The following is a 23,033-nucleotide window of genomic DNA, read 5'->3' as shown; positions in this document are numbered from 1 at the left end:
CCCCGCTCCTAGCCCCCCAGGGGCGGGAGAATAGGGGGCTGGGAGCGGGCTCCGACACCGGAGTGAAACACTCTGGGTTTCACTCCGGCGTCGGTACTTTGTCTCCCTTTGGGAGAATCGCGCCCGATATATAATTTGACGCAAATTTGGAAGATTGGTCTCAGTATGTGGAAAGGATGCACTACTTTTTCTGGGCCAATAATATCACAGAAAATGATCACCAGACAATCATTCTGCTAACTGGCTGCGGGGCACATACCGACGGTGAATTATGGAGCCTCAGCTCTCCTATGGCGCCTGACACCATACTTTTGAGCAGCTGGTGATACTAGTGGGGCAACATTTCAACCCGACACCATCCATGAATGTGCAGAAGTATCATTTTAATTCAGCAGAAAAAACCCCAGGCCGGTCCAACACTGAGCTTTTGCTGAGATTATGAATGATAGCTGAATTCTATGAATTTGGCATGTCCCTGTTGGAAATGCTGCGTGACTATTTGGTATGTGGAATAAATAATGTGGCTACTCAAAAGAAACTGTTGACCTAACTAGTCATAAACCTACAGCAGAATGTGCAAATTTTGCTATCTCGTGAGAGCGCTGAGTGAGGGGCGCAGGAAATCCAGGGAATGGACGTTAATGCCATAGGACACACACCCTTCCAGCGATTGAACCCTCCCAAGGACCGAAAGCCATGCACGCCTAGTCTGCTGGCCAGTGATCAAGTTGTCCCGACGAGATACTTCCCCCAGAATCTGCAGAGGGAGAACCAGGCTGTGGAACATGTGGTCACAGGCCCGAACATGAATGCAAGTCACGGAATGGCCAGAGATCCTGGCGCCCCGGTAGATGTAGATGTTGAGCAACTGAGCAGTATAGTGATAGATAAATAAAAGGTGCAAAAAAGGTTGTCAGCACTCCAGGTAAAGAAGTTGCCAGGCCCTGATGGGATGCACCCTAGATTGCTAAGAGAGGTAAGGGAGCATATTGCGCAGCTGTTGACAGAAATTTTCCAGGCCTCTCTGAACACAGCATTAGTCAAGGCGGACTGGAGGATTGCAAATGTGACGCCATTGTTTAAGAAAGGGGCAATGGATAACTCGGGAAACTACAGACCTGCCAGCTTGACATCAATAGTGGGAAAACTGATGGCGGCCATAACATGGGGTGAGATAAATATACACTTAGAGAAAAATAAGTTAATACTAGACAGTCAACATGGCTTTGTCAAGGGCAGGTCATGTATGACAAATTTAATTGAATTTTTTGATAGGGTGACACAGGCACCAAAAAACATCCCGATCAATGCGGCAAAAAGTGGATTCTGATTTTTTTTTTTCCCCCTGTTAAATCACACCCATAAAATAGACATATTTCGTCAAACATGCAAATGCATTGCAAGAACAAATCCACCACAGATCTGTATAATGCTTAACACATCTCAAACACTCCACTGACTATGGGTGAGATCTACTGGTTGTTTCGTATCCAAAAAACAATGCGGTGCAACTGATGGATGAGGTTAGTGCCGTGGATGTTGTATATTTGGCCTTTCAGAAAGCATTTGATACAATGCCACTTGGCAGGTTGGTTAGCAAATTAACAATGATTGGGATTGATGGGTCCTTGGCAGCATGGATTAGAAGTTGGCTAAGAGATAGGAAACAGAGGGCAGGTATAGATGGACATTTCCACGACTGGAGACGAGTTAAAGTGGTGTTCCCCAGGGGTCAGTGTTGGGACCCTTGCTTTTTCTGATTTATATAAATGATTTAGAAGTGGATGTTGAGGGCAAAATCTCTAAATTTGCAGATGATACTAAGCTAGGGAGAACAGTGAATTGTGAGGATGATGCTGAGACTTCAGCGGGATATTGTCAAATGGGCAGATACCTGGCAGATGAACTTCAATGCAGAAAAATGTGAGGTAATGCATTTTGGTAGAAGAAACATGGGGAGGCAATATAGGCTCAATTGTACAACTTTCAGAGGAGTATAAGAGCAGAGGGACCTCTGGGTTCAAATGCATAATTCTCTGAAGGTGTCCTGGCAAGTTATAACAGTTGTTAAGAAGGAGTTGTTAAGAACTCTCAGATACTCCTTCCTACCCCCCCTGGACCATGACCAGACCACTGAACATCAAGCCATTATCTTCAACACCGTTAGCGACCTCATTTCTTCCGGATGCCTTCCCCCCCCCACAGCTTCCAACCTCATAGTCTCACAACCCCGGACAGCCACTTTTATCTACTTCCCAAAATCCACAAAAAGGACTGTCCCGGCAGGCCCATTGTGTCAGCATGCTCCTGTCCTACGGAACCTATTTCCTGTTATCTTGACTCCATCCTCACTCCTCTGGTCCATTCCCTCCCCACCTACATCCGGGATTCCTCTGATGCCCTGCGTCTTATTGACAGCTTCCAGTCCGCGGGCCCTAACCGCATTCTATTCACCATGGATGTGCAATCTCTCTACACCTCCATCCCACACCAGGATGGCCTGAGAGCTCTTTGCTTCATTCTCAAAAAGAGACCTGAACAGTTCCCATCCACCACCACTCTCCTCCGCCTGGCTGAACTTTTTCTATCTCTCAACAACTTCTCCTTTATCTCATCCCATTTTCTCCAAATCAAAGGTATAGCAATGGGTACCTGCATTTGTCCTAGCTACGCTCGTCTTTTTATGGGGTATGTGGAACATTCCTTGTTCCAGGCCTACCCGGGTCCCCTCCCACAACTCCTTTATCGATACATTGCTGACTATTTTGGTGCCGCTTCATGCTCTCGTCCGGACCCGGAGAATTCATCAACTTCGCTTCCAGTTTCCACCCCTCTATCACTTTCACCTGGTCCATCTCAGACACTTCCCTTCCCTTCCTTGATCTTTCTGGCTCCATTTCCGACAATAGACTATCTACTAATATCCACTACAAGCCCACTGACTCCCACAGATATCTGGACTACAGCTCTTCGCTCCCTCCACCCTGTAAAGACTCCATCCCTTTCTCTCAACTCCTTCGCCTCTGTCGCATTTGTTCTGATGATGCCACTTTCCAAAATGGAGCTTCGAAAATGTGTTCCTTCTTCCTCAACCGTGATTTCCCACCTACAGTTGGTCAGCAAGATGGTCAGCAAGGGAGCTAGGAGTGAGATGAGGAGAAACTACTTTACTGCGAGAGTTGTTGGGGTTTGGAATGCATTGCCTGGGAGAGTGGTGGCGGCGGATTCCATAGGAGGTTTCAAAAGAGAGCTGGATATATAGTTGAAACTGATGAATTTAGAGGGCTACAGAGATAGAGCTGGGGAATGGGACTAGCTGGGGAACTCTTTTGGGAACTGTGCCAAATGTGCTGTAAATAATAACAATAACAATACTTTTCACTGTACCTCAGTACACGTAACAATAAATCTAATCTAAGTTTGTTGGGGTGATTAACGTTGCTGCAGTGCCGAGAATTATTCAATGGCGCGTTGCCTTGTTTTTACCTCGGGGCGTTTCTCCCCGTCAAGGCCACACTTAGACCAATGGCCTGCTGGCGAACTGGGGCGAAATTCTCCCCAAACGGCGCGATGTCCGCCGACTGGGGCCGAGCCCCAACATTGAGGGGCTAGGCCGGCGTCGGAGGGATTTCCACCCCGCCAGCTGGTGGAAACGGCCTTTGTTGCCCCGCCAGCTGGCGCGGAAATGACATGTCGGGACGGCGCATGCGCGGGAGCGTCAGCGGCCGCTGACAGTTTCCCGCGCATGCGCAGTGGGGAGAGTCTCTTCCGCCTCCGCCATGGTGGAGACCGTTGCGGAGGCGGAAGGGAAAGAGTTCCCCCACGGCACAGGCCCACCCGCGGATCGGTGGGCCCCGATCGCGGGCCATGCCACCGTGGGGGCACCCCCCGGGGTCAGATAGCCCCGCGCCCCCCCCCAGGACCCTGGAGCCCACCCACGCCGCCTTGTCCCGCCGGTAAATAGGTACTCTAATTTACGCCGGCGGGACAGGCAATTTATCGGCGGGACTTCGGCCTATCGGCCGGAGAATCGAGCGGGGGGACCCGCCAACCGGCGCGGCGCAATTCCCGCCCCCGCCCAATCTCCGGTGCCGGAGACTTCGGCAACCAGCGGGGGCGGGATTCACGGCAGCCCCCGGCGATTCTCCGACCCGGCGGGGGGAGGGCGAATGACGCCCCTGATCTCTCCAACAGGAATGGCTGCTCCCAGATTGGGGAGCCATTTTGATAGACATCCCCGATCTTCACCCCCCACCTTCCTGAGGCCCCGGTGATCCCCTTTATCGCCCCCTCCAATTGGCAAGGCCCTCCCCCCCCCCCCCCCCCCCCCCCAGGTCTGATCCCTGACAGTGCCAACCTGGCACACAGGCACCTTGGCACTGCAGCAACGTTAATTACCCTGACAGTACCCCGGCACCCTGGCAGTGCCGCCCAGGAAGTGATGTAAATTCAGCTTTGACGGGGCGTTTCCCGCCGAGGCAAAAAAACTGGCAAAGTACTGTTGAATAGTGAGGTGTTTCTCAGCACTGTACCCAATGTGCCAAAAAGTGAACCCTGATTTTTTTTCCTGTTAGATCACACCCATAAAACATACACATTTAATCAAATCTGCAAATGTATTGCAAGACCGAATCCGCCACAGATCTTTGTAATGCTCAATATATCTCAAACACTCCACTGCCTATGGGCGAGATCTACTGGTTGTCTTGTGCCCAAAAAGCAATGAGGTGCCGCTGATAGATGCCGGGAGATCCCACTTCCGGGATCTACTCGGCTCACTGCGCCTCACAAAATATAACGTGAATGTGAATCCCACCCTTTGTGGCCAGGATCACTTTCTGGCAAACCTGCATTTAGAGTGAGACAGCTAGTATCACTCGAATATGTGTACCTGAGGTCTAACCAAGGCATAGGATCTAACCCCCTCGCGTTGAGACCTTGGGCGAGTGCCATTCAGTGCTAGTCTCCACAAGCAGGACCAGACGGAACGGCATTCGTGGGGGTCCCCCAGGGGATCAGAGGCCCCCATGTGCTTATCCTCTGGGCAAGGTGACACCCTGGCATTGCCAGCTTGGCAGTGCCATCTGGGTGCCAGCCTGGCACTGTCAAGGTGTCCAGGTGGCACTGCCAGCTGTCAGGGGAACTGCCAGGGTGCCAGGCTGGCACTGTCAAAGTGCCAAGCTGGCATTTTCCACATGGCGGGGTCGGGCTGGGGGTTTGTGCTGTGTGTGTGTGTGGGGGGGGGGGGGGAATGCTGGGGCGGTGGGGTAGGTGGCAAGGACCCCCTTATTATATATGAGTTGGGATTAGGGGGGCTCAGGGGTGTTGTCAGAGGCTTAGGAGATCTGAACGCCATTAAAAATGATGTCCCGAACTCTCCCTGCACTGAGGAGTTCTGGTCAGTTCAGGGAACGTGATTAAGTGTGGCCTCAGCTTTACATCCCCTGCTGAGGCCCCCAATCTGCCCGAATGGGCGTTAGAAAGCAGGGTGTATCTCGGCACTCTGAGCGCCGGGAAACACCCGGCTAATCATGTGCACAATGGGACTCTGTCCCTATTCTGATAGATCATGTCCTTTATCTCTGCATTTCCAGGATTTTTTTTCACCAAAGTTAGTAATGGTTCTATTTTGCTGACATGTCACAGTTTATCAGTGATTCCATATTTCCAATCAAATTGCCTTTTTCTCTCAATGTCAGATGACAGAGCAATGGAATTTGAGGATTTTATCTTCAAATTCAGATGACGGATGCAGTTAAATGTTTGTTTTCTGGTAGAGTACTATACCATGCCTTTTCATGAACCTGCGCACCTCCTGGTATTGGCTTTGAATTCTAAAATACCATCTTTCTTTGCGTCGCTGAGGGCATGGAGTTGGACGGCTATGCTGTTGTTTATATGGCAATTTTGCTGATGCTCATTAATCCACTTTTCTTCTCAATTTATATTTAACTGTGTAATTAGCATTCTTTCTAGAAAGCATCGTGATGGATCATGTGATACACTTTAGGCTTTTTGATTCTCTAATGATTGAGACTAGAATTGGAAGAAGGAAAATCTAAAGTTCCTGCACGTGCCTTTGCATTAATGAACCGTATTAATTATTAATCACAGCACACTTTCATTACTGAAAAACTAGGGTTGACATTTGCATGAGGTGTATCAATTTTTACTTTTTTTAGGCCAAATCTCTTGGGGTCAACTTATACACAAGCTCAACTTTTACGAGTGTACACTCAATTAAGGCTGCATGGGATATGGAAAGAAGACTGTATCAAGATGTTGTGATAAAATGAAAATTAAGGAATCTAATAATTGGGAATGTGTCCTGGTGAATGAATGAGAGCAAACTATTTTTAAATGGGAATTGGTTTAGAAGACAGGTTGACTGATATTTTTGATATGTGGAATAGCCTAGCAACATTGTACCCCAATATTTACCAAAGAGAAGTGGATAACAATAGGGCATAGAATTTCATGAGTTAAAACACAGATGGTAAGAGAAAATGAGGGTCTATTTCACACTTATATTCTAAAAGGGTGAGCTGAGCTGAGCAGAACTGGTCTAAGATTTGATACCAGCCTTGGGTGACTGTCAGCATGGACCTGTGCCTGTGTGGATTTGCTCCGGGTGTTCGCGTTTCCTCCCACAGTCCAAATATATGCAGGTTAGGTGGATTGGCCACTCTGAATTGCACCTTAGTGTCCAAATATGTGCAGGTTAGGTGGGGTTACAGAGTTACAGGGATATTACAGGGGAGTGGGCCGAGATATGGTGCGCTTCAAGAGGGCTGATGCAGACTCAAAAGGTAAAATGACCTCCTTTTGCACTGTAGGGATTCTATGGATTCTAACATCACAGCCTTAGACAGCAGGAAACTGTATTCACTCCAAAAAAGTCAGTGCCTGGGGAATTATGTTGATCTGCAGTTGTTACTATTCTAAACCAAAAGTAATTCCCAAAAGAGATACATGTGCTGAGTATGGTAACTAGTGATGGAGTTTGTTTATGGTTTTACAACCTATGGGGTGTTGTTTGGGGAGGTGTACCTCTGGGTTTAGGAACATAGAAGGGGTTGAAACTAGATCAATTTAACAATGTTGTGTGCAGTCATTATTGCAGTTAAGTGTATATATTTTTAGCTGCCTTTCTTGTGTGTTTTGCTGTTTAATACACATTTATTTTGTTTAATTATTCCAATAAGACTGATATTCACATCTTTCCTCACATCGTAGCAAATTTTTAAAAATACAATTAGGAACCGGCATTCCAAGTTTCCCTTTTGGGATTTGGAATACTCTAGCATTTAACAACTTAACAAGTTTCAACAACAGGTTCTTAACAACTGTTAAACAGAGTTGACAAATAGGTTTTACTGAATAATGGGGTATGGTCCATTTGTTGAATGACCGACTATCTTTAAGTTCAGAAAAAATTGCAAATTGCCAAATATTCTGCCAAGTACCTTAAAACTAGCACAAGTTCAACTGCTCGAAGGACCGTTCCACCTTTTTCAAAATTAAATGACTGTAGAGAAAAAGATGATTAAGCTTTAATAACTATAATTTACAGGTAATTGTAAACAAAACCTGAAAGGAGTACTCTTGTCCCTAAGAAAATTAACACACGTTCAATTGTCATGTGGTATAGATTTTGGAGTCATCCCTCATTAAGTTGCTATTCCACCTATCATTTCTTCTTTTCACAATTTATTAAGTGAACTTCTAAGTTTCTGAATCACATTGTGTTCAAATTCTTTTAGTGCATGTTTTTAACTCAATTAAAATACATGTAAAAATACTTAGTGTATTGAAACTCTTACCAAAAATAAAATTGTCATGCAAGATTAATGTAATGTGCGAACAAAATAAGTTGGTAACAGTGACAATTTATCTGTATGTTGACATATAGGCATTTCTGCAGGAATTATGTAGAGTAAAATACTTAACTGCACAAAGAAGTGGCCCCTCATCTTTCAGTGGTAAGTCAGCAACATAAAACAAGAGTGGATGGTAGTGTTGTAGTACTAGATTCAAATCACTCAAAACTGTAAGTTGCAGTAACAGACTTTTATTCAGAAGCATCCTTGGCAGATACAATCTGTTTCTACAGGGTGCCTCCCGAATACAAAAGCTCTGTAATATTCTTGTATCTTTTCATTACCATATTTCACTAAATGAGCAGAATTACACAGGCTGCAGCTCTTCCCTTTATCTCATTTGGAGGGTAGCTCAAGTCTGCGTTTCTTCTCACACTTTTGTTCACCTATTCTGTGAAGGTCATTAAGTTTGCGATTGTTACTTTCCCATACCATCATGATGTGAAAAGGTTCTAATAACTATTCTTTTACAGCTGTCCATGCTCATATCTATATTTGCCAACTTCAAAGTTATTAATATTTACTGTCGAATGATTTCAAAACCCCATGGTAGGAATTGGTTATAGAGATGCTAAATGTTTAAAATATCCATTATCATTATTTATAATGCAAAACCTTAGTTCATTGCTCTGTAACCCTCACTCAATTTATGTCATGAGTTAGTTTTAAAACAGTGGATATGTACCATTAAAACAATTGTTCATCTGCAGTTGTTCTGAAGCTACAAAAGAAACAGCCTTTAATTGCCTGTAGTTGCAGCTTCCACAAACAACTGCTGAAGATCCATTCAGATCAACAGCTGTAGAAGAATTTTGTTTGTTTTTATGGACCTGCTATGAACACTATGGGCTGAAGTTTTGTGACGGGGCAGGAACAGGGAGACTTTCTACGTGCAGAGGTCAGTGGGAACCCAGGCGATATCTGCCATCCCCAACATAATTAATAATACATCTCTGGGTTTTACACCATCTTCAATGGCGGTATGGAGCTGATGGCATGCCCCCTGCCATCATATCTGGGTGCCATATTTAAAAGGTGCCTGACATCACTGACCCACCGATGAAGAAAGAAAATGTATCTTCTGAAGAAAGAAGATAGATCTCCTGAATAAAGAAACTGGACTTCCAGGGACACCTTGAGGCTTGAAAATGGACTTCTTTGATGGTGGTGTTCCAAGGTGACTGGTGACTTCCACACAAACTCTGAAGGCAGCCCCCATGCTTCTTCAGGTAAGTCTCGACTTGTGCACACCATGTTTGTCCAGATGGGCAGCACGGTAGCCTTGTGGTTAGCACAATTGCTTCACAGCTCCAGGGTCCCAGGTTCGATTCCGGCTTGGGTCACTGTCTGTGCGGAGTCTGCACGTCCTCCCTGTGTGTGCGTGGGTTTCATCCGGGTGCTCCAGTTTCCTCCCACAGTCCAAAGTTGTACAGGTTAGGTGGATTGGCCATGATAAATTGCCCTTAGTGTCCAAACTTGCCCTTAGTGTTGGGTGGGGTTACTGGGTTATGGGGATAGGGTGGTGGTGTTGACCTTGGGTAGGGTGCTCTTTCCAAGAGCCAGTGCAGACTTGATGGGCCAAATGGCCTCCTTCTGCACTTTAAATTCTGTGATAATCTGTGATTCTGTGATGTGTTCTGGACTAGGGTGTTTTTTCCATTGATAGAAATAAAAAGGCAACATAGAGACATAAGTACATAGAAGATAGGAGCAGGAGGAGGCCTTTTGGCCCGTCAAGACTGCTCCGCCGTTTATCACGATCATGGCTGATCATTCAACTCAATAGCCTAACCCTGCTTTCTCCTCATAGCCTTTGATCCCATTCGTCGCAAGTGCTATATCTAGCCGCCTCTTGAATATATTCAATGTTTTAGCATCAACTACTTCCTGTGGTAATGAATTCCACAGGCTCAACACTCTTTGTGTGAAGAAATGTCTCCTCATCTTTGTCCTAAATGTTTTACCCTGAATCCTCAGACTGTGACCCCTGGTTCTGGACACACCCACCATCGGGAACATCTTCCCTGCATCTACCCTGTCTAGTCCTGTTAGAATTTTATGCGCCTCTGTGAGATCACCTCTCATTCTTCTGAACTCCAGCGAGAACAATCATAACCTAGTCAATTTCTCCTCATATGACAGTCTCGCCATCCCTGGAATCAGTCTGGTGAACCTTCGCTGCACTCTCTCAAGAGCAAGAACATCCTTCCTCAGAAAAGGAGACCAAAACTGCACACAATATTCTAGGTATGGCCTCACTAAGGCCCTATGTAATTGCAATAACACATCCCTGCTCCTGTACTCGAAACCTCTTGCAATGAAGGCCAACATACCATTAGCCTTCTTTACCGCCTGCTGAACCTGCATGCTTACCTTCAGTGACTGGTAATCTGCCTTCCTGTTTTTGCTTCCAAAGTAAATAACCTCACACTTATCCAAATTATACTGCATATGCCATTGATTTTTCCACTCGCCCAACCAGTCCAGATCATGCTGTAGGATCTTTGCATCCTCGTCACAGTTCACCCTCTCACCCAACTTGGTATCATCTGCAAACTTTGTGATGTTACATTTTGTTCCCTCATCTAAATCATTAATATATATTGTGAATAGTTGGGGTCCCAGCACTGATCCCTGTGGCACCCCACTAGTTACTGCCTGCCAATTTGAAAAGGACCCATTAATTCCTACTCTTTGTTTCCTTTCTGCCAACCAGTTTTCTATCTACCTCAATACACTTCTCCCAATCCCAAGCGCTTTAATCTTGCGCAATAATCTCTTATGCAGGACTTTGTCAAACACTTTCTGAAAGTCCAAATATACCACATCGACTGACTCCCCCTTGTCAACTGTACTAGGTATATCTTCAAAGATTTCCAACAGATTTGTCAAGCATGATTTCCCCTTTATAAATCCATGCAGACTCTGACTGATCCTGCCTCTGCTTTCTAAATGTTCTGCGATAAAGTCCTTGATAATGGATTCAAGAATTTTCCCCACTACCGATGTTAGGCTTACTGGTCTATAATTCCCTGTTTTCTTTCTACCTCCCTTTTTGAATATTGGAGTGACATTAGCTACCCTCCAATCTGCAGGGACTGTTCCAGAGTCTATAGAATGCTGGAAGATGACCACCAATGTGTCCACTATTTCCAGAGCCACCTCTTTAAGCACTCTGGGATGCAGATTATCAGGTCCTGGGGATTTATTTGCCTTCAATCCCATCAACTTGCCCAGCACCATTTCTCTACTAATATTGATCTCCCTCAGTTCCTATCTCTCAATTACCACACTGTTGATAATAGATTTCAGTATTTTTTCTTTATTGATATCAGGTTACCTAGCCCAGAATTTCCTGTTTACTCTCTCCCTCCTCTGTTGAATAGTGGGGCGGATTTAATGATGAGAAATTACTTCTCTCAAAGGGTAATGAATCTGTGGAATTCACTACCCCAGAGTATGGTGGATGCCAGGACACTGAGAATTTTAAGGAGGAGATAGACAGATTTTTAATTAGTGATGTGTTGAAGAATTATGGAGAATGGGCAGGAATGTGGAGTTGAGGCCGAGGTGAGCTCAGCCGTGATTGTATTGAATGGTGGAGCAGGCTCGAAGGGCTGAATTGCCTAATCCTGCTCCTAGTTTTTATGATGGCATAGCAAATCAGACATGGCTGGGCCTTCATCTGCATCCAATTAGCATGCTGCAAACCGGTTTCATGTCAGCCTCCAGCAGGATTCCCAATCTGCCATGGTGGACAGCATCAGAAGCTCCTACTGTAATTGGTCTGAAACGAGTTTTTGGGTCTCTCCAACCACCATTGATACAGCTGGCTGGGGCAGCACGGTGGCGCAGTGGGTTAGCCCTGTTGCCTCATGGCGCTGAGGTCCAGGTTCGATCCCGGCTCTGGGTCACTGTCCATGTGGAGTTTGCACATTCTCCCCGTGTTTGCGTGGGTTTCGCCCCCACAGCCCAAAGATGTATAGGGTAGGTGGATTGGCCACGTTAAATTGTCCCTTAATTGGAAAAAATGAATTGGGTTACTCTAAATTTATTTTAAAAAAGATTCAGCTGGCGGGGTCATGGGATGTAATGCTGGAATTGTGTAAAATGCTGGTTAGGCCACAGCTGAAATTTTATGTACAGTTATGGTCATCATATTACAGGAAGGATATAATTGCTGTGGAGAGTGTACAGAGGAGATTTACAAGAACGTTGTCAGGGCTTGAAAATTGCAGCTACAATGAAAGACTGGATAGGCTAGGGTTGTTTTCCTTATAACAGAGGAGGCGGAGGGATGACCTGTTTGAGGTGTACAAAATTATGAGGGGCCTAGATAGAGTTGACGGGAAAGATTTATTTCCCAAAGCTGAAGGACTAATTACTGGGGGGGGGGTGAATAGATTTAAGATGTTTGTTAGAAGAATTAGAGAGGACATATGGAAAACATTTTTCACTCACAGGGTGTCAGATGACTGGCATCCGGATTTATGGTTGAGGCAGAAACACTCAAGTTATTTTAAGGTACCTGGATCTGCACCAGACGTGCTGTAGCCTGTAAGGCTATGGACCAGTTGTTGGAAGTTGGGATTAAAATGGGTGGCAACTTTTTCTAGCTGGTGCAGACACAATGGGCTAAATGCCTTTTTGTGCGCTATAACTTTTTGTGGTTCTATTTAGATTTATTGTCACGTGTACCAAGGCTCACACGAAGACTTTTGTATCTTCTGCCCGATGGAAGACGTTGGAAGAGAGAATAACCTGGGTGGGTTAATGCTGCCCGCTTCCCAAAGACAGTGGGAGGTGCAAACAGGGTCAATGGATGGGAAGTGGGTTTACGTGATGGACTGGGTGCTGTCCATGACTCTCTGAAGTTTCTTGCGGTCTTGGGCTGAGCAGTTGCCATATCAGGCTGCGATACAGCCAGATAGGATGCTTTCTATGGTGCATCTGTAAAAATTGGGAAGAATCAATGTGGATATGCCGATTTTCATTAGTTTCCTGAGGAAGTATAGGCGCTGTTGTGCTTTCTTCGTCGTAGGGTTGACGTGGGTGGACCAGGACAGATTTTTGGTGATGTGCACACCTCGGAGTTTGTAGCTGTCAACCATCTCACCTCGGCCCCGTTGATGCTGACAGGGGTGTGTACAATACTTCACTTCCTGAAGTCAATGCTCAGCTCCTTAGTTTTACTGACATTGAGGGAGGGATTGTTTTATTCTCATAAATTTACCCACAAAAGTTATAATTGAATTTGAGCCCATACCATAAGGCCACATCTTTTGGCATTAGTTTTTTAAAAAAATAAATTTTTTAGAGTGTCCAATTCATTTTATCCAATTAAGGGGCAATTTAGCGTAGCCAATCCACCTACCCTGCGCATCTTTGGGCTGTGGGGGCGAAACCCACGCAAACACGGGAGAATGTGCAAACTCCACACGGACAGTGACCCAGAGCCGGGATCAAACCTGGAACCTCAGCACCGTGAGGCAGCAGTGCTAACCCACTGCACCACCGTGCTGCCCTCTCTTTGGCTTTATGTCATCTGGTATCGTTCACTCATGAATTCATCACTGTCTCAATTATTTTCCTCTCCAGATCAAGATTTTAGCTTGTCTCATTTTAGCTCAATGAAAGTTCTATTAATTTAGAAACATCAGAATTGGCCATTGTGTTAATTGTTTATTCATTGGCCTGGATTCTCCGCCCCATGACGCAAGCAACACAGTTCGCGACCGGGGTTCAAAGAACAAAGAACAAAGAAAAGTACAGCACAGGAACAGACCCTTCAGCCCTCCAAGCCCGTGCCGACCATGCTGCCCGACTAAAGTACAATCTTCTACACTTCCTGGGTCCGTATCCCTCTATTCCCATCCTATTCATGTATTTGTCAAGATGCTCCTTAAATGTCACTATCGTCCCTGCTTCCACCACCTCCTCCGGCAGCGAGTTCCAGGCACCCACTACCCTCTGTGTAAAAAACTTGCCTCGTACATCTCCTTTAAACCTTGCCCCTCTCACCTTAAACCTATGCCCCCTAGTAATTGACCCCTCTACCTTGGGAAAGAGCCTCTGACGATCCACTCTATCTATGCCCCTCATAATTTTGTAGACCTCTATCAGGTCGCCCCTCAACCTCCATCGCTCCAGTGAGAACAAACCGAGTTTATTCAACCGCTCCTCATAGCTAATGCCCTCCATACCAGGCAACATTCTGGTAAATCTCTTCTGCACCCTCTCTAAAGCCTCCACATCTTTCTGGTAGTGTGGCGACCAGAATTGAACACTATACTCCAAGTGTGGCCTAACCAAGGTTCTATACAGCTGCAACATGACTTGCCAATTCTTATACTCAATGCCCCGGCCAATGAAGGCAAGCATGCCGTATGCCTTCTTGACTACCTTCTCCACCTGTGTTGCCCCTTTCAGTGACCTGTGGACCTGTACACCTAGATCTCTCTGACTTTCAATACTTTTGAGGGTTCTACCATTCACTGTATATTCCCTACCTGGATTAGATCTCCCAAAATGCATGACCTCACATTTGTCCGGATTAAACTCCATCTGCCATCCCTCCGCCCAAGTCTCCAGACAATCTAAATCCTGCTGTATCCTCTGACAGTCCTCATCGCTATCTGCAATTCCACCAACCTTTGTGTCGTCTGCAAACTTACTAATCAGACCAGTTACCTGTTCCTCCAAATCATTTATATATACTACAAACAGCAAAGGTCCCAGCACTGATCCCTGCGGAACACCACTAGTCACAGCCCGCCAATTAGAAAAGCATCCTTCCATTGCTACTCTCTGCCTTCTATGACCTAGCTAGTTCTGTATCCACCTTGCCAGCTCACCCCTGATCCCATGTGACTTCACCTTTTGTACTAGTCTACCATAAGGGACCTTGTCAAAGGCCTTACTGAAGTCCATATAGACAACATCTACTGCCCTACCTGCATCAATCATCTTAGTGACCTCCTCGAAAAACTCTATCAAGTTAGTGAGACACGACCTCCCCTTCACAAAACCATGCTCCCTTTCACTAATACGTCCATTTGCTTCCAAATGGGAGTAGATCCTGTCTCGAAGAATTCTCTCCAGTAATTTCCCTACCACTGCCGTAAGGCTCACCGGCCTGTAGTTTCCTGGACTATCCTTGCTACCCTTCTTAAACAGAGGAACAACATTGGCTATTCTCCAGTCCTCCGGGACATCATCTGAAGACAGTGAGGATCCAAAGATTTCTGTCAAGGCCTCAGCAATTTCCGCTCTAGCCTCCTTCAGTATTCTGGGGTAGATCCCATGAGGCCCTGGGGACTTATCTACCTTAATATTTTTCAAGACGTCCAACACCTCGTCTTTTTGGATCTCAATGTGACCCAGGCTATCTACACACCCTTCTCCAGACTAAATATCCACCAATTCCTTCTCTTTGGTGAATACTGATGCAAAGTATTCAGTTTTTATTTAAAAAAAATATGTTTGTTAAGAATTTTTCAATAATGTTGTAACACTCCTGTGGCTTTTGTGGGGGGCTGTTCCTGCCTTAATTTACCCATGCGGGGTTCTGGTGTGCCTTAACTGTGTGTATGTCTGCATCTGCCTGCTGTTCTTCGGGACTTTTATTTGTGGGTTTGTTTTGAACAGATTGCTCCCAGGAGCGGGACAATCTTTTTAAAACCCATTTCTCATTCTGGGCTTCCTCTGAGGGGTCATAATTTGTACAGGCTTTCTGTCCTGTCTCTGTGACATGGAAGATAAGGGTGCGGGTCCATTTGGCCATGTCGTCTGGGGACAAATGGGCACGGTCTAAGTCTCCGAAAACTGCTGCGAACTGGATCCACAAGCGTCCAGCAAACGCTGTGGGGTGCGCGGCTTTCTTTTGCCTGCACTTATTGAGGCCTTCTACGGGGTCACCCCTGTTATACCCGATCGCGTCTAGGATCGCGGTATGCATTTCTGCAAGGGTGCCTCCTCCTACATTCTGTGGGTCGGGACGGGCAGCTACGACCGAAGGGTCTAAATTCAAAATGGTGAGCTTCACGTGCTCTCGCTCATCCAGGCCGTACATGGTCGCCTGCTGCTTTACTCTGCAAAGAAGTGGTGGGGGTCTGAGGTTTGGAGGAACGGTTTGATTTTATCGCATGCGTCCCGTAATTGGGCCACTGTTGAAAATCACTTATTGTCACAAGTAGGCTTCAATGAAGTTACTGTGAAAAGCCCCTAGTCGCCACATTCCGGCACCTGTTCGGGGAGGCTGGTACGGGAATTGAACCGTGCTGCTGGCCTGCTTGGTCTGCGAGCTTTTCCCAAGCTTTTCTTATGGATTTCGCTCAGGTTCTCCCACCAAGTATGTCCTATACTCCAGGGACCTGTTTCCTCATTTTCACAGAATTCGCTCCAAAGGGGTCATCCTTTCCCTTTGAGGTACTTTCTGATTTCCTCTTCCCAAACGGGACACTGTCCTACTCTACTGTTGGTCGCTGCGACCACAAATTCGTCGGGGTTCATGAGGCGTTGCATTGCCTGCATTGCCATCTTTCCCCTCTGAATACTTCTCTTAAAATTTGGGACAGGGGTATTAAGGCGGTGCTGTAATTACGGGTACAGCTTTCGCTATTTTCCGGAATACAAACTCCCGACAGTTTTGTCGCAACAAAAATCTATCAGTTTACCTTATCGCCCTGTTAGTTACGCATGCATTAACACACTTCCGAATTATGAGGATTGATCAGAACTGCTTGAACACTTATGGTTTTTCTGTTCCCAATTGGATTTCTAATTCAAATTTTTGGGTTCTCCCGGAGTGGTTAAGCCACTTCTAGATCGGGTCCCGTCAGGATGTCGCCAGTAATATGTTGCTAACTTTTGGTTGGTTCAATTGGCTCTGTTTTATACCCTTTGCTCTAGAGTCGCCAGGTATCTTTATGAGACCGCCACGAGGTTCAAGTTCAAGTAATGATCAATAACTCAACACACCAATTAGTAAGATTCAAATCAATACACATTTATTATACACAGTAAATCGCTACTCATGCATAAACTCTACTTTCTAGGCTATTTCTATCACTAACAGGCCTATACTTAGCCTCGGACTGGCCCACCAGGTCAGGGGAACAAATGGCCTTTCGTTCGGGTTCTGAGTCTGCAGGATTCAAAAGCTGGTATGGACTGGTAGCTAGGAGCGCCTATCTCGGAGCGAGCGTTGACTTGAGACTTACTTGCTTGGAGGCTGATGGACAGTTCACTCTCATCGTGTTGCTGAGTGATCCTGTCAAGAAGGACGATTTGAACTTGGGGGCTTTACTTTATAGTCCCCAGGGGCTTCCCGCCCTTCGGGGCGGACCCCATACCTGGTTTCAAGTGATTGGATTTCGTTCCAATCACTTGGTTCGATGTCCCCAATGCTGGAGCGGTTCCCTGATCATTGGGCGGTCTTTAAGTGTCCGTTAACCTCTTTTGTGTTGGCTCCTGCTGGCGCCGAGGAGTCTGGCTTGGCCTTGTTTACCTTAAAATGTTTCGATTGTTCCCGGGGATCGCTCATTACTATGTAGATGGCTGCTACATTACTATGCAGATGGCTGCTTGTATCAATGCTGTCTGGGTTTCTGCAGAGTCTAATACACAGTGAACTTGCACCTGCTAGTTTTTTGCCTGTGTTGGCTGAATTTCCCTTCAGCCTTTGCGGTTCTCCATTTTAAGTCGGGAAGTGGCCAACTCAGGTGGCTACAACCTCATTGAGGTACTGGAACGGTTCGACTTTTGAACAGGGTTTACCGTCTGGGTGAAACCCCTGTATAGCACTCCCATGGCAAGCATATAGACAAACATCACCAGCTCCAAGTATTTCCAGCTGCACAGAAGCACAGGGAGGAATGTTCTTCGTCCCCGCTGCTGTTCGCCCGAGCGATCGAGCCACTAGCGATCGCCCTCAGAGCAGCTAACAATTGGAAGGAGATCCAGAGAGGAGACAGAGAGCACAGAGTCTCACTCTGTGCAGATGAACTGCTCCTCTACGTCGTGGACCCACAAAACAGCATGGAGGGAATCATGGTGTTCTTGAAAGAGTTTGGAACCTTCTCGGGCTACAAACACAACTTGAGCAAAAGTGAGATCTTCCCGGTGAATCCGCAAGGGGAAGGGGCAGAGTTGGAGGGAATGCCATTTAAACAGGCCCAAAACAAATTCCGCTACCTGGGGATCCAAATCGCCCATGACTGGACAGGAGTCCACAAGTGGAACCTGACCAGCCTGGTGGAAGAAGTTAAAAAAGACCACACTCCCACTCTCCCTGGCGGGGTGGGTGCAGACGATCGAGAAGAACTACCCAGGTTCCTCTTCCTGTTCAGATCCATACCGATCTACATCCCCAAGGCCTTTTTCAACTCAGTGAAAAAAGTGATCATGATGTTTGTGTGTGGGTGGGGGATGGGGAAGAACCCAAGGATCTCCAAAAATCCTGCAAAGAACAAGAAGCATCGGGGGCCTAGCCCTCCGAAACCTGCATTATTAACACTAGGCAGCAACAGCAGAAAGAGTAAAGGCATGGATAAAGGAACCGGAGGCGTACAACTGGGCCGCCACAGCTGAGAGTGTGAGGGGATGGATATGAGAACTGAACATGGAATGGGTGAAGCTTGAGGAGTCCTTCTGCAAGGGAACAACCATCTGAGCCCTCGCCACGACAGCACTCCCCCCCCCCCCCCCCCCCCCACCCCCCCCATCAAAGTACACATCCAGCCCAGTGGTGGTAGTCACACTGAAGACATGGAACCAAGTGAGGCAGTATCTTGGTCTAACCAAGATGCCCTCCATGGCCCCCATCTGCGATAACCACAAATTCCCGCCAGCCATGCTTGACGTCACCTTTAAAAAATGGAGGCAGGACGGGGGGACACTAGCAGTTAGGGACCTCTAGATAGGAGACAGATTTGCGACCTTGGATGAACTGACTGAACACTTGGACCTGCCGACAGGACAAGAGCTCAGGCACCTCCAAATTAAACACTTTCTCCACAAGGAGACGGCAAAGTACCCCAGGGCCCTGAGAGACACTCTACTAGAGTGACTAATTAACACAGATAGTAAGGAGAGGGGTAACTGTGGGAACATATACTGTTGGACAGGGCAAGACTACCACTGGAAGAAGCTAGACGGAAATGGGAGGACGAATTGACGACGGAAGTGGGTTGGTGACTCTGGAGCAAAGCACTGAGTAGGGCCAATTCCACCTCTTTATGCGCTACGCTAAGCCTCATGCAGTTCAAAGTGGTGCACAGAGCCTACCTCACTGGAACCTGAATGAGCAGGTTCTTCCTGGAGATGGAGGATAAATGTGAAAGGTGCCAGAGAGGGCCAGCCAACCACGCCCACATGTCTGGGCCTGCCCCAGAATTGTCGGGTTCTGGACAGCCTTCTTCGAGGCGATGTCCAAGGTTGTGGGGGTGAGAGTGGAGCCGTGTCCTAGAGTGACAGTCTTTGAGTATCCGACCAGCCAGAGCTTCATATGGGGAAAAGGGCCAAAGCCCTGGCTTTTCTTCCCTAATCACACAGTGGAGAATCCTGCTCGACTGGCGATCAGCAGCACCACCCACAGCTGCAGACTGGCGGACAGACTTGTTGGAATTTCTCCACTTGGAGAAGATCAAGTGCACCATCCGAGTGTCGGACGAGGGCTTCCACAAAGCGTGGGGGCAATTCATCAGCCTATAGCAAGACCTGTTTGAGGCCAGCAGCGACTGGGAAGGGTGTGGGGGATGAGAGGGAGCAAGACAAGGGAAGGCATGCACAAAAGAAAGGGACAGAGGGGGAAGGGGAGGGAAGGGAACCCAAGGGAAGCACAAAATGAAGCACGGGGACAAAGGGAGGATGGGGAAGGGCCACGCAGGTCCTCCCTACAACAATAAAAACTAAAATGCCCCAGCAGAAAGAAGCAGATCACAATACGGGGCACTCCGGCAGCTGGCAACACTAAGAGGGAAACTGAATTACCAACGAGGGAAGGGGAGTGGAGTGGTGGAGGGACCTCATGTAACTCTTGTAAATAAGACACAAACTTGTTTGTAAATACCAGATACACATGAGCTATTACTCTTAGAAATTGGAAAAAAACAATAAAGATATTTTTTTTAAATGGGTAAGAACGAAGGAGGGGTCTGGGCCCTGGCCATGCCAGCGCTCCCAGCTCCAGCGACTAAGCACTCAACGAGCCCAGTGGTGATAGCTAAGACAGTACTTCGGTCTAACCGAAATGTCCATCAAGGTCCCCATCTTTAACAACCACAGGTTCACACCAGCCAAATAGGACCCCACCTTCAAAAGGTGGAGACAGGATGGGGGACACTGACAGTTAGGGACTTCTAGACAGGCGACAGCCTGATAACATAGAGTAACTGACAGAGAAGTTCCAACTGACCGGGGGAAACCTATTAAGATACATGCAAATTAAAAACTTCCTACGTCAGGTAACAAAGATATACCCACAGGTGCTGCAACAATCATTATTAGAGGATCTAATGGATGCGGACAACCTAGGGAGGGAAAACGGTGGGGTCCTATATGGGCAACTACTAGGAAAGGCACGGTCTCCACTGTATGAGACATGAGATGAATAGGAGCAAGACCTATGGTTTGAAATTGGGTGGGGACTCTGGAGCGAAGCACTGCACAGGGTCAACTTCACCTCCACTTGCATAAGGCCTAATGCAGCTGAAAGTGGTACACAGAGCACACTTAACCAGAACCCGAACAATCAGGTTCTTCCCAGAGGTGGAGGACAAAAGTGATCGGTGCCAGGGGGGCCTGACCAACCACGCCTACATGGTCTGGTCATGCCCTAGACTTATCGAGTGTTAGACAAACTTCTCTGAGGCGATGTCCAAGGTTGTAGGGATGAGGATGGAGCCATGCCCAAAAGTTGCAGTCTTCAGGGTATCAGAACAGCCAGAAATCTTTATGGCGCCCTAACCTTTGCCTTCCTAATTTCCTGCCAAAGAATCCTGCTCAGCTGGCGATTGGCAGCACCCTCCAAAGATACGAACTGGCTGTCCGAACTATCGGAATTTCTCCAAATGGAGAAAATCAAATTCACTATCCGGGTTTGGAAGAGGGCTTCCACAAGACGTGGAGGCCATTCACCAACCTGTTCAAAGACCTGTTTGTAGCCAGCAGCCAATAAGCCAGGGGGAGGGGTGATCCACAGAAGAACCACAGACGCAAACTGGAAGAGAGAGGGGAGTAAAAGGGAGAGGGGGGGTGAAAGAAGGAGTGAGGGAGGTAACAACGAGGCACAAAACCAAATCATACCCCACATGAACAACCTCACACGAAGCAGCGTATGCAATACTACACTCCGCCAGCAGGTCCAGGTTTGATGTCCAATAAACAAAGAAGACACGCTGATTTTGCAAGGAAGAGAGGGGGATCCGGAAGAAAGGGGGAGTTGGGATTAGGAGGCCAAGTTAAAGCTGGGCACTTGTATAAAAATGTGAATTGTAACCGATGTATATAGTTTCTGTGTATTTTCAATTTCATCTTTGATTTGCATAAAAAGAAAAACCATAATAAAAACATTTTTTAAAATAGAAAATGTCAAATTCAAGCGCTCCAACATCAAACATCCTGCTTTTTTGATGTTATTTTCTATTGTACATGTAGATACCGTGACTTTCAGTCTTGAAGAGGAGGAAAAAACAGAGATACTCATCAAAGTTTGTGGTCAAGATTATTCCTTTCTGGAATGTGCTCAGTTTTGGATCAATGATTTCATTTTAACACCACAAGAACAGATCATCATAGCAAATAAAAGCATCAATTACTTTACTGTAGCTGAAAATGAAGCCATAATGGCCCTTCAAACAAAGAACCAAATACAAATGCTCAAGATAGTGAATGAAATTGGGACATTCATTGAACTAAGTGGACCTCATTTTCAGATATTGGAAGTAGCACTTCATGTAGAAAGCTTACTTTGTGACTTGCAGGAGGAAATGGTACAGGCACTCGAAGCCAAACATCTGCAATTCCTTGTACAATGGGTCTACATATGTGAGGGTGAGAGATATCGCTATGGTCCCACTGAAAGCTTCACTTTAGAGAAGGCCTTCCTGAACAAGACAACGCTTGTGAGCTTTGAAGTGGATGGTACTCAGCAAGCAATATGTTTAAAACGATTTATGGCGTTGAATGATCAGCGGGAAGAATTCAAAGTTGAAAGGCTCAGTGAGTAAAATGTTAAGATTTGTTCCACAACTAGTGTTTAATATATTTCATTATTTCACCATCAGAACTCCAATATTTTAACTTGCATTAGTTTATTTTTAATGCTATAACTGTATGTGGCTTTGTGACAAAGTTGTAGAATCATAAAACGATGCAGCACAGATGGAGATCATGGGGCTCAGCTTGGCAGTATCAGCTCTGTGGTAGATCACTCAAATGAATCTCCTTACGCTGTTCTTTCCCCATGAACGTTTCAGACAGTCCATTCCAGATACAGTAATCTGTGTTTTTGCCAATCTGTGTCCTCGGGTACTGACTCTTCTGCTACTGGAACATTTTTCTCTGTTTGCTCTTTCAGAGCCACTCATGATTTTGAAGTCCCTCGTCATGGGTACATTCAAGTAAATCTCTTCTTCATGCACTTCAAGGCCTTGACACTACTTTAATCATGGGTGACTCTAATCTTCACATGGATTGGGAAAATCCACGTAGAGGTAGCCATGAAAGAGAATTCATACAGTGTATTCGGCACAGTTTTCTCGAACAATGGGAGGGATTCTCCGTCCCGCCAGCCTCTTTCCGGCGCGGCCCACCCCCGCCAGCAGCGGATTCTCCGTTTCCGCAGCCAGCCAATGGGGTTTCCCATTGTGGCCACCCCACACTGTCATGAAACCCGCGTGCGTGTGTGCGCTGCCGGCATAGCAGAGGATCCCGCTGATGGAAAATCCCACAGAAAATGTTGTGGATCCACCAGAGTGAGGCTATTTTGGTTCTAGTAGTGTATAACGAGACAGGTTTAATTAATGTTGCTCGTTTTAGCCTTAGTTTACTTTATTCTTATTCTGTCACCTTTGCTCATGAGTCGCCAGGTATCTTTCTGATACCACCACGTGGTTCAAATCCAAGTAATGATGAATAATGCAACACACCGCT

General features: G+C 46.5%; 1 protein-coding gene across 1 annotated transcript in view; it reads left to right on the top strand.

The window, feature by feature from the left end:
- Window positions 1-23,033, top strand: part of parp9 (poly(ADP-ribose) polymerase family member 9) — a 148,800-nt gene that overhangs the window by 101,957 nt on the left and 23,810 nt on the right. The window contains exons 9-10 of the mRNA XM_072473177.1: window positions 7,913-7,982; window positions 21,537-22,100. Coding sequence (XP_072329278.1) covers window positions 7,913-7,982; window positions 21,537-22,100 — 634 coding nt within the window. The remainder of the gene's footprint in view (window positions 1-7,912; window positions 7,983-21,536; window positions 22,101-23,033) is intronic.

Source organism: Scyliorhinus torazame, chromosome 2 (genome assembly GCF_047496885.1).
Source record: "Scyliorhinus torazame isolate Kashiwa2021f chromosome 2, sScyTor2.1, whole genome shotgun sequence".
NCBI classification, from domain to species: Eukaryota; Metazoa; Chordata; class Chondrichthyes; order Carcharhiniformes; family Scyliorhinidae; genus Scyliorhinus; species Scyliorhinus torazame.
The sequence above is the reverse complement of the archived record's forward strand: the minus strand, read 5'-3'. Positions and strand labels throughout refer to the sequence as shown.